Source organism: Thermobia domestica, chromosome 8, assembly GCF_964235325.1.
Source record: "Thermobia domestica chromosome 8, izTheDome1.hap1.1, whole genome shotgun sequence".
Classification (NCBI taxonomy): Eukaryota; Metazoa; Arthropoda; class Insecta; order Zygentoma; family Lepismatidae; genus Thermobia; species Thermobia domestica.
The window spans coordinates 50,478,946-50,492,159 of record NC_137461.1 but is presented as its reverse complement, the minus strand read 5'-3'; the positions used below and the strand labels follow the sequence as shown (position 1 = coordinate 50,492,159).

General features: G+C 32.7%; 1 protein-coding gene across 1 annotated transcript; it reads right to left on the bottom strand.

Annotated features, from left to right (window-relative positions):
- Window positions 1-9,850: 9,850 nt before the first annotated feature.
- On the bottom strand, window positions 9,851-10,708 carry LOC145692123 (uncharacterized). Its single transcript, XM_081767421.1, has one exon. It carries the CDS (start codon window positions 10,706-10,708, stop codon window positions 9,851-9,853), a length of 858 nt encoding a protein of 285 aa, XP_081623547.1.
- Between the last annotated feature and the right edge of the window lie 2,506 nt (window positions 10,709-13,214).

Below are 13,214 nucleotides of genomic sequence, written 5' to 3'. Positions count from 1 at the left end.
CAACATAATGTATATTATGTACGAGGAGGCGGTTACTCAATTTCGTTGTGATCTCAGAGGATGCCTAAGAAAACCTCTATTGTAACATAGTAATTTGGTATACATACGTTCTCTTGTAATAGTATGAACATTTTTATGAACTTAACGAAGATTTTTTATGTGTTCTGTACCGCCACTTACTTCAGAAAAACAGAAAACAGAATGTTTGGTTGATGTAGTGTAATGAACCTTGTATAAAGTTAACGAGGAAAACGTAACTCTTGCGATTCATGCATAGCCACTTTGTTCAGAGAAGGAAGTAACGTAATAGCTTGGTATGCGTATGTACTTTTTCTAGTAGTATCAATCCTTTTTATGAAATTTACGAAGAAACATGTAGTGTGACATGTAGATAGATTGACACTCAACAAGAACTACACTTTTATATACATAAGAATTATATCCAATATCTTACAGCCATGTCATACTTCTCTATGCATTGCATACGTATAGATAGTACTTATTACCACTCGTACCTATTCGCTCTCGGAGCTTGAATCCTGAGTTACTGCATCAGGTAGAAGGGAATCTAGAAATAATTTTCTTACATCTGGTAAAAGAGTTTCTGTATGACTGCGATAGATAATAGTAGTTTGTGAAATTGAAGAAATTACGGGATCTGAAGAATACAACAATGTATGCAGCAGGTCCCTTAAAGTTTGTTCGCGAGACATTTTGCGGTATTTTGATCCGAAACTACGTCTGCATTACGCTAAACGTGAAATTGCTCCCGACGTTTCATCGCAATATTTGCTGCAAAAAATAATATAAAACTAATAGGCAGATCTTAGCAGCTAGTTTTTTCACTATTAACTCCTTATAGCATGTAAATCAAAACAAAATAAAAATGAAGACGACATTTCCGTATGTCAGTTACTAAATGTTTACACACATTTTGTATAAAAAATATAAAAAAGTGAGCTTTATTTAGTTAAAGACGTATTTCAAACAGTCATCATTATAAAATAATACGACTACCAATATGTAAAGATCTACTTAAGTACCAAGTGCTTGATACATCCCAAAAATATTCAAAATCTCAACCAAACTGGCGTAGAGATGTTTTCGCAAACACGGAAGTTTATAGCTTCATTTGGACACAAACAGAAAATGTAAGTATGGTCAACATTTAATGACTCGTACACTCCTCATAAGCTTAGACTACTTATCACATTGTTTTCAATGACATTGCGTGGACTCACTATCTCTGATTCATTACGGATTGCCATTTTAGGCATAGATGTTGGTTGGTTTTCTAATTTTCAGACACTAAATGGCACTTTTCCCACTATGAGATGGTGGGATTTGTAACTAATATTAAGGAATAACTTTTAAAATACTTGTTGAATTTTAATAGCATACAAATTCCGAAATTAACAATTCAAACGTGTTCAAAAATGTTTACACTTAGGTTCGAAAGCTTGATGGAATTCGATTTTCCACTACTAAATGTCAATTAAGACTTACGTTCCGAATTCATTTAACTTACAATTTTTTTTTCTGACAGGCAAATTTGTGAAGAAGAGATATGGTGGGAGTTTACTTACAAATCTTCTTGTCTAGAACCGGTACTTAAACGTTTATTATCTCATAAGTCTCTTGATTGTAACGTAAGTACGTAATAAACACATTTCTTAAAGCTGTCTTGGATAAATACAACAGGCTTTACATCCGCGCAAACTGTAGCTTTTGTGGCCAGAAAGTATTATTAAAATTATCCAGAACAGTACTGAGTTCTATCTTCCTTTTCTGCGGTTATGAATATCAACTTATGATCGTCTCAAGTTCATTTATAGAACTTCATTTATCCATGTCGTTAGCTACATGGAGACTACCTGGCTTCCAACAAAGATCTTACTTGTAATTCTTTGGTACACGAGTGTTCAGATTTAAAAGAATATCAGAGTCCATTCTTTACTTCAAGGTTGTAAGCGTCTTAGAAACAAAGTAGTTCTTTATCATTTCCGTGTTGAAATTATAAATACTAACATCGAACTGCATGCTGGTATGTTCATTCACTATCGGCGCGAAATGTACTAAATTCTTTACTACATGTATTATTAATTACTTTAGTTGCTAGCGATGATGCTTCCTTACTCATCCTCAAAGTCTTTACTTCTTCTCAAATTGTTGTTTTCAGGATTGACCGATGCTGATTACAAATTGTGTATGCAGTTGATTAAATTTATTCGTCAAAGAAGTATTCAAGATTATAGTAGTTTATTTGTCTACATAGAAAAGCTACGATCTTTTTCGTATTGCAATTCTTATACAATTATTATTTTCGGTATTTCTTTCTAAGCTGGATTTGAAAAAAAAAGTATAGGAATGGAAAGAAATACAATAATATACAGAATACTTAAATGTGAGTACCAGTATAAATTGACGCTTTTCTTAATTAGAATATACATTTTAATTGTCTTAATTTTCGTCTCAATTCGGATTATAATGGTAAGGCGAAATGGCACATTTGGCAATATCAAACGTTTATTTTCCCATACTTTTAGAAAGAAATCAGTAACTAATTAAAATGCATTACCGGGGGCGAAACGATTAAAGTTTGACAATATGCTAGACTCGCACTCTCATCCGTCAAAAGAATGCTATATCACGCATTAAAGTTAATCTCCACAGAAGTTACATTAAAAGAAATCACACTCTAACCTAGACGGCCAGTATCAGATTGTATACTGGCCAATTACAATGTAGACCAGAAGTGTCAAATGTATTCCATAACCATCACGAAAGCCAGAACCTACAAACTTTGAAAATTTTTATCTGCTTCAATGGAAACTGTAATAAAACGAAAGATGTGTGGTTATTAATGATAACGAAACTAGAAACCTTTGGATTTCATATTCCGCACACTAAATAATCACTTCAATTGTGTGAGTTCATAGAGGAGAGAAAAATATATTTCTAGATATTAGACCTGTTAATGTATCCGTTAACCCTAATTCGGTGTGCTCTGAGGAACACTAGATAGAATTTGGTAGCATCACCAGTATACATCGTTAGCTCAAGATGAAGAACAAATGTAAAGTGATAAATTGGTATCAATTAGGGAATCGAAACCCACCAGAACTCATTTATACTGGGGATGGTCAGAACTGAGTTTCAGTTCTGATCGGATCCGGTTCTAGAAGATCCGGTTCTGGAACCGATTATCTTGGATCCCGGTGAACTTTCTGCCTCCTTTACAGGTCTTTGGAGGCTTTTGGATCCAGGTCTGGAACCGATTCCTAAGATCCGGTTCTGGAACCAGGTTTTCAGATCCAGCTTTGGAATCGGCTCCTAAGATCCGGTTTTGGAACTAGGTTTTCGGATCCAGGTCTGGAACCGTTTCCTAAGATCCGGTTCTGGAACCGTGTTCTGGAATTCTGAAAACCGGATCTCCAAGAACTAGTTCCTCGCCGAACCGTTTCCGACGGAACCGGAACTTTGTAGCCAACCCATTTTTTAAAATCAGAAAAAATTACACATCAATTTCCAGCCAACTACAAATTATATTATTGTTAATCATTTTCTTTCTATAATATCAACTCTCTCAGAATTTGTAAAACTCAGTTTCAGAAAATAGTTAGAATGGCTTACATGTTTGGATTAAACTGTACATTATACATTATCTTCCTTAGTGAAGCCTTAGTGACTTATATATGAAGCCTCATACTAGTGTAAGCGGGCATGAAATGTCTGATTTTTTATATTTTATTTATTTCTGACTATGAATAGAAATGCACAGGAAAACAAACTATACGAAATGGAAGGAACATCCTTCGGTATTTCTACCTGGAGGCTACATTATGTAATGTCTGATGCTGTAGGAGATACACTGCTATTTGTAAAGTAAGAGCAAAATGGGCATAGTACCCCATCGTCCGGGTGAAATGCCCAGGAGTAATGTGTTCACTCACCCAACACCAATCAAAATAAGGCGGAAATTCATAACATATGAAAATCATGTTAGCACAGGTGTTCTCACACTACAAGAAATTATATTACCTTATATTACGGCACAATTTAGAAACATCTATCTTATAAAGTATTAACTTACAGATATACTTCCTGAGCTTTGAAGAAACAAAATCGAAAAAAACAAATTTCAAAATTCTATATGGAAAAGCTTGTTTAACTTCAGTCTAATTCTGATATATAAGTGTCTTGATATAAGTAAAATGTAAGTTTTCCACATCACAGTATTAATAATATGAAACTGTCTTACGGGAATATTACGGTAACTCCAAATAAAAATATGATATATATATATATATATATATATATATATATATATATATATATATATATATATATATATATATATATATATAAAATATGACACTCATTGAAGTAAATTAACTGAATTTACATAGTTCTACTTTTATGAGACATTAAGTAGCATTTAGGACACATATTTGGAATCCGTGTGCATACTTCATGGAGCCACATTTGACAACAAATACACTTGATCCAGTCAAATGTAAATATAGATCCAGTATGTTTATAATAATATACACCAATGATTCCCCAATATTAATCTTTATATGTATCAAATGAGTCTGTACGGTTCCACTGATTTTCGTATGAAACAGTTAAACATTTTCCGAATAATTTAGTAGTATTTAAAGGTATTTTGGAATCACCCTGTATATGGAAATATCTACCAGAAAACGAAGAAAACTGGAGCTATTACTCTCCCTTGCTCCCCTCGATCCCAGGCAACACCGTAGCCATATATATTCTTTGTACGTATTCTATACAATAAATAAATAAATAAATAAATAAATAAATAAATAAATAAATAAACGTTGTTAATCATGTTCTTTGTTGTTCACTTCAATTCCTATGTTTACGTTTAACGTACAATAATCAAGAATATTTTGTTCAGTATGAACTAGAACTACTTTTTGGTGTTGACGCAAATAATAAACTGTTATATTTACTGAACTTTCAGTGCAATTACACAACTTTAAAGAGTACAACTGTGTTTGCTAGCATAATAATATAGGGTGCGTTCAGAAAGTTAGAAGACAGAGTGTTACCTGAGTACGGGCGCGCAAAATGTATGTCAAATATGTTCATAAATTCTGACGGATTAACAGAAGGCATGGCGTCTGGCTGTTTGCGACGAAATGCTTGAAGGTTTCCAAGACTACTCCTTTTTTCTTCGATAAAGTGGCTACTGTTGATGAGAGCTACGAGTATGATCCAGAAACGGTACTACAAAGTGGAGAGGCACACCCCGTTATCTCCAAAACCCAAGAAAGCTCGCATGAGCAAGTCACGAGTGAAAAGCATGGCCATTGTTATCTTTTCTGCCAAAGGCCTGATCCACAAAGAGTTTGTCCCTGCCAGACAGAGTGTGACAGGTCCGATTCAGGCTAGGGTGTTCCGCCGCTTGAAGGATCGAGTCCATCGAGTCCGAACAGATACCAAAGCTGATTGCGTTCTTCACCACGATAATGTGACCTCTCACACGTTGCTCGCCGCCGCGCAAATTTTGGCTCGATTCAACATGGCAACACTACCGCATCAACCCTACAGCCCCGACCTCGGTAGCAGCAATTTTTTTGTTCCTCCGAATCAAGAAAGACTTGAAAGAGAAGCGATCCGACACGATTGTAGCTGTCCAAGCGGCTTCTACAAATCCCTTTCAGGGAGCGTATGAAAAATGGAAAACACGCTGGCAAGGGTGTGTTGATACCAAAGGGTCATATTTCGACTACTTTTGGTTTGTTGTACAAAAATGTGTAATACATTTGTTATTCTGAGACCATTGTAAATCATTCATTCACTTCGGGAACAATGCCCACTAATTGTAAAATAGCTAAAGTAATTCCAGTTCATAAAAACGGAAACGTTGAAGACCTAAATAACTATAGACCTATATCAATTTTGCCTGCGCTCTCAAAAATAATTGAAAAAAGCGTAAAATTTAGATTAGAAAATTACTTAAAATCTGTCAATTTCTTTTACGAACACCAGTATGGGTTTAGGGAAGCTTCTTCAACACAATGAGCAGTTTTAGACATTAGTGTTTAGATAGAAGAGGCTTTAGATAAAGGACAGGCTTCAGCAGGTTTCTTTATTGACCTTCGCAAAGCCTTTGATACAGTTAAACATGACATTCCGCTTAACAAACTTAGTAATTTAGGAATTAGAGGACTTGCATTGCAATGGTTTAAAAGTTTTAAATGGACGAAAACAATAAGTTGAGGTAAACGGTTTCACAAGTGCAGAAGAGACAATTACATGTGGAGTACCACAAGGTTCCTGTTTGGGGCCTCTCCTATTTTTAATATATATAAATGATGAAGCAAATATCAAACTAAATGGTACGTTAGTATTATTCGCTGACGATATGTATGTATCATACACAGCGGAAAATAAAAATACACTAGAAAATATAATACAGCAGGATCTAAAACAACTGCAGGATTGGTTGAATTGCAATAAACTTTCACTAAATGTAGAAAAAAACCGTATATATAAGTTTCCACAAGAAAACAGATATACATGTAGACCATAATATTTATTTGCAAGGTCAACAAATAAGAAGAGTCACTGAAACTAAATACCTAGGAATAATAATTAATCAGGATCTTGAATGGGGACCACACATAAAATTTTTGTGTAAAATAATCTTACCAATAATAGGAGTGCTTAATAGATTTAGAAATATGTTATCGCCGAACCTTCACAAAAATATCTACTATGCTTATGTAATAATAATAATAATAATAATAATAATAATAATTTATTTGTACTTAACACCCGAAGGCAATTACAAAGCACAAATTGTTAATTTTATAATGGTGCAGAATGTGCTACATGTAAAGTAATTTTAACAACTAACCATTACTCTTGTTTTGTTCACGTACAGTCAATAAGTACCAGATATAATAACAATCTTTACACTTTATTAAGTAACATTTGGAGGCATTTTTGTTTAAATATTGAGCATCTTAACTGAAATATGTCCAGACCCATAGAATGTATTTTATTGCCTCTATCACATATCCTATACAACGGAGAGTTTTTTGCTAAATTTGTTTTGTTGTCAGGCATATAAAACATTTGTCTGAATCTCAGGTTTTGACGAGGACAATAGAATGGTAATTTACCTAAGAAAGACATATTATCCTCTTGGTTATCAATAAGTTTTTTCAAGTACAATACACATTGAATAAACCTTCTATCCTCCAGTGACAAAAGCCGAAACCTCCTGAGAAGTATATTGTAAGATACATAACGAGTTGGTATATTATCTATTTTATAACTAATATATTTTAACATTTTCTTTTGTACCTTTTCTATTTGTTGCTTTGGTTTTTGGTAATATGGTTCCCAAATTATAGAAGCGTACTCTAATTTTGTTCTTACAAAAGAGTTATATAAAGTTAATATTGTTTTTATGTTTTTAAAATGACAGCACGATCGTTTAATAAATCCAAGCATTTTAAACGCCTCATTTGTTTTGATATCCATATGATATGTAAACTTTAGATTTGCATCAAACCATACTCCCAGATCCCTGACAACTTCTTTCCTCTCCAGTACTTGATTCCCTATAATATATTTAAATATAACAGGTTTCTTTGTGATTGAAAATGTTACAACATTGCATTTTGAAATATTGAGTTCAAATTTGTTTCTTTGACACCATTCACTCAACCTCACCAGATCTCTCTGTAATTTTTCACAATCATCTCTTGTAGAAATTTGTTTGTATAATTTAGTATCATCAGCAAACATTAGACACGAAGAATATTGGAACTCTTCAGGTAAATCGTTTATCATAATTAAAAATAGCAAAGGCCCTAAATTGGATCCTTGTGGTACTCCAGAATATACAGAATATTGTTTAGATTTACAATTATTATATGTTACATATTGGATTCTGTTGCTTAAATATGACTTAAATAGTCGGATTAATTCATTTGAAATACCAAATCCTTTAATCTTTTTAAGAAGTATTTCGTGATTAATCAAATCAAAGGCTCGCTTAAAATCTGTATACACTACATCAATTTGAGACCTTACGGTAAGAGCTTCACTAATTGCTTGACTTATATTCAACAAATTTGTTACTGTTGATCTATTATGTCTAAAACCATATTGGGAATCAGAGAGATATCGTGAGATGTGATTAAACAGGTGTTTACAGATTACTGATTCGAATATTTTAGCTGGAGAAGAAATCAAACTTATCGGCCTATGGTCTTGTATTAATTTTACAGGATTAATTTTTGGAACTGGACATATTGCTGATATTTTAAATTTTGCAGGAAAATAACACTGAGTGATAGACAGATTAAATATGTAGGTCAATGGCTTAACAATAAATTCCTTACAACCTTTAAAAATGTAAGATGGTATACCATCATTACTAATTGACCTTTTACCTTTCATTTTGTCAATAGCTTCGATTACTTCTGTTTCAGTGATCCTATCCAGTGACATTGTATCTACAATCGAAGAAACATCATTCAGAAAAATATCTGATAGTTTAATATTAGGTATTTCAGAACTATATACTGATTGAAAATGCTTAGCAAAAGCTTCGCATTTCAATTTATTGTCAACAATTTTTTCTTTGTTATATTCAAGTACAAATTGATTTATGTTTGAAGATTTTTTCTTATTAATATAGTTCCAAAATTTCCTAGGTTCCTTTACAATTTGCTCTTCTATTGCGTTGTTATAATCACGAAAAGCTATTTCAATACTATTTTTTACTTGTGTCCTTAGTGCAACAAATTGCATGTAATCTGAGTAAAGTCTTGATTTTTTAAATTTCTTTCTATAACGTTCTTTCTTCCTTAACATTTTTATTATTTCAGGAGTAAACCAGGTTGGATATGAACGTTTCCTCTTGATATTTTTAGGTGTACATTCATTTAAAACTCCATATAATTCAGAATAGAAAAACTCGACACAATTATCAATATCCTTAATCTCATATAAGGAATCCCATTTCTTACATCTCAATAATTGATAAAGTTTCAAGAAATCACACTTACAAAAGTTGTAGACTACGTCTTCCATTTCATTTCGTGTCTTACAGTTTTTATAAAACGGAATACTAATATTCAAACATGGGTGATGACGATCTGGTTGAACAAAATGAATATCAGATTCAAGAACTTCAACGTGTAATACATTAGTAAATACAACATCTAAAATTCTATTGTTTAGATTTCTTACTTTATTGATTTGTGAGAAATTTAAAAAATTTACTTTATGTAAGACATTGTTCTCCAAATTAGGCAAATTTAAAAAATAGTTACCATCCAAATAATCTGTTAAAAGCGCCAAATTCAAATCTCCTATAATAAAAACATTTTGAGATAATGTTAGTTCATTAAATCTTTCAATATTTCGAAAAAAATTTAAATATAATTCTTCTGAACTATGTGGCGGGAAATAAACTACACAAATATATATACATGTTAAATCTGATAACTGAATTTTAACCCACAAATCCTCATTATCTGGCAATTCAAATTTTGTTATTCTTTCAGAGATATAATTATTGTGAACAGCTAAGAGAACACCACCTCCATCTTTCATATTACTACGCTCTAGGTTACGATCTTTTCTGTAGACCAAATATTTATCGTCAAACAACTCATTATTAAATATTTCATGTCTTAGCCATGATTCAGTAATGGCAACACAATCAAAATTAAACATGGTAGAGCTTAGGTAAAATTCGTTAATTTTAGTTTTTAACCCATTCACATTCTGGTAATATATATCAAACGTACTTTTAACTACTGCCATCTTAAATTATAGCCTACATATTTCAAGATTACACTGGAATAGAATTTGGAAATCCTGGTACATCTTCTTCAGTTTTAATAATCATAACCTGGCTATTTTCGTTTTTCCTAATTAAAATTTGTCCATTGCCATTTACCCAACAGTATTTATGCTGTGTATTTCTTGCAGCTGTTCTAGCTTTCCAAAATAATTGCTTATTTTTAGGTGTTAAATTTACATTCACAAATATTCTACTATCATTACTTCCAGATACTAAATTATTACTAACTAAACCCGTATTTCTTTTAGTCAACCACATATCTCTCACTGTGCGCGTTGTAAATTGTACAATTATTGCTTTTGGTTTATTTTTACCGTTTGATAATCGGTGAACAACATCAATATCTTCCTCCCCACATTTTATTCTTAATTTTTGAGCCATGTCGATTACAACTTCCTTTAAATTTTCACCAGTACGCTCCTGTATACCATGTATTTCAATATTTTTATTACGTCCATACTGATTAAGATCATTTATTTCTACATCCTGTAATTTTAATTGCTTTTTCAATTCTATGTTTTCTGCTTTTAGCTTGGCTATATCCTTATCCCGTTGAATATTACCCTTAATCTCTAGTTCAAGTTTCTTCAACAATTCATCGTGTTGATTAGACATAAATTGAACACTAGCTGTTAATTGAGCTATTTGAGCACAGAGTTCCTCAAGCTTCATTCCTATATCAGAAGGATTCAAAGATTTGTCATCCAATTTTGAGGATGTACTTTTGTTAATTAGCATTGACTCAGTTGCGCTCGGTGGTACAGTTTTTGTAATTACTACCTCCCTCGGATTAGAACCACTACAATCTCTACATACCCATTCCTTTATAATACCCGTCTGCTTCATGTCCGTATATTTCTCCACAGATATTTTGTAACACACTATATGAAATAATTTATTACAATTCTTTTTTGAACACTGTAGTGCGTCATCATAGCGACTAACTTTTGAATTACAAATTGTACAAGAAGACATTGTGATCGCACTACTGTATTAAATATATTTAAATCGGGATTCAAAATGGCGTCAAAGTTTACGTTCCTGCTTATGTTCCTGCTTTGGTATCCGTTCAGTATGGTTCCTGCTTATCAAAGAATTTGGCACTAGTACTCTAATTCTCGATAACCAAATTGAACCACATATAACAGTATATTTATACTATACAGCACACTATGTTAATTATACTTATATCGGGATCCAAAATGGCGGCAAGTTTTAATAGTGGTTGCTGCTAGTCATCGCTTTAGAAATTGGCACACTAATTTTCCATAACACAGGGATTCGGAGAAACAAAAACATATAAGTAATATGTTGTATGCTATATACAGTACTAATACTGAGATTGAATCACAGAAATAGTATTTAGTAAAGGAAAATAAACTTCAGTAATGTACTAGATTAAACTTCTAGCATATAAGTCTAACTATTCAACTTACTTGTTGAAGATAATTTCACAATTGCAATAACAGACACAGCTCTGCTCAGTTGTTTGTTTACATTTGTAACTAAACGCCTAAACTGGATAATTATTCACTTCTATCACTTACAGATGGTATTATCACAATCTCTGGCTATTCATATTCATGTCGCTATCTTCAAATGAGTTGAAAAATCAGTAGAACTTTTTAAATTAAATTATTTGCAGAGAGCACTCACTCAACACATCCACCTTGCACCGCAGCTTGGTACACTCTCATCTAACTTACATGAACACATTATGGGGACTTTCGAACAAAAGTGCACTGCATCCACTACAAATTTTGCAGAATAGGGCATTACGTACCCTCTACAATCTACCACGCTTAAACCCAAATGTAAATACCTATAGCACGTCTAAAGTATTACCAATAGATTATTTAGCTAAAGAATCAACTATGTATTATATTTTTAATGTTATGAATAATAATATACATCATAATATAATAGTAAATAGAAATAGTTACTTTCATAATTATGAGACAAGACATAAAGAACAAATACATGCGGAATCTTATTCTTAAAAACATAGGGAACAGGAGGGATTAAGAACTATCTCATAAAATCCTTCAATGAAATTCCAACGGAATACAAACAGTTAAAATCAAAATCTTTATTCAAAAAACGGATAAGAGAGCTATTATGGCAGAAACTAAGAATATGAAGTGTAATTATATAAGGAACAGCACTTAAAAAGGTAGCAAAGTAGCAAGTAAATGGAAAGATAAACTCAACAGATATTGCATTACTGTTATTCTTGTCTATGTATATTATGTATCAGGAATTTAATTTTGTATATCAATATGTATAAGCAATGTAACTGTATTGCCCCTTAAAGTGAGTCCAAGACTCGTTGGGGCCTGGAGTCTGAAATAAAAAGAAAAAAGTTGAGACTTTGTGAACGCACTCTGTATGTGGGGTAAAACACCCACGGGCCATTCACCCCTTCACCAAATGTGCAGATCACCCCGATGTCAAACATGATAGTTTCAGTCTATTAAACTTTCAACGCTGCATGGAATGGCGTCAGGCCGCTATTGCATTAGAACAGCAGGACCCTACTTTGTGTTAGACACATGCATTGAAGTTCAAAATGTACTAATGTAATAATTCTTTCTCCATAAATTTGAAACGTTCAAAAACATTCCAAGTAAAAAATATATGATTACCACATTTAAATCAGCCTGTACGCATTCAATTTCTTCACACAATGTCGTTTGATGTCACCTTCGTCTTCCATAGAATTGCGAAGACAATCGTATCACTGTTGCCACTTTATACCTCCTTCTTTGTTTTTAGAGGGGTGGGCATCTGCCCCATTGGGCTTTCTACTCCCGCTTACCCTATGTGTGGCTTTAGACAAATAAACCATTCTACCTGTGATAAAGGCCGATGGAGATGATGTTAACCGACAATGAAATATACTTCTAAATCTTACTCAACTTCGAATTGTTATTACACAACTAAAACAAAATAGTTTTTAAATCTATGTAAAAGCATATATATATATATATATATATATATATATATATATATATATATATATATAAGAGGCTCGGAGGAGCATTTTCTAAATTTCGACTAAACTGAAGAAAGGTTCAACATCTTCACACTCTTCAATGCAGTGGCACATACGAAGCCTGTTTCCAGTGCAATCTACAGACAAATTTCGGAAATGAAAGTACCTCCATATTATTCTGTGTTTTGACCGCAACATATTCCATGTGATAAAAGAGTTTTACTGAAAGTGGCGCATACTATTATGATCCCCCGAACTGCTCATATATATGTTTGTGTGTATGTGTCACTTTCCAAGCGAGTTGGTACATTTTACATTGCATTTTGAGTAGTAAAATATTAATAAATAAATGATTAT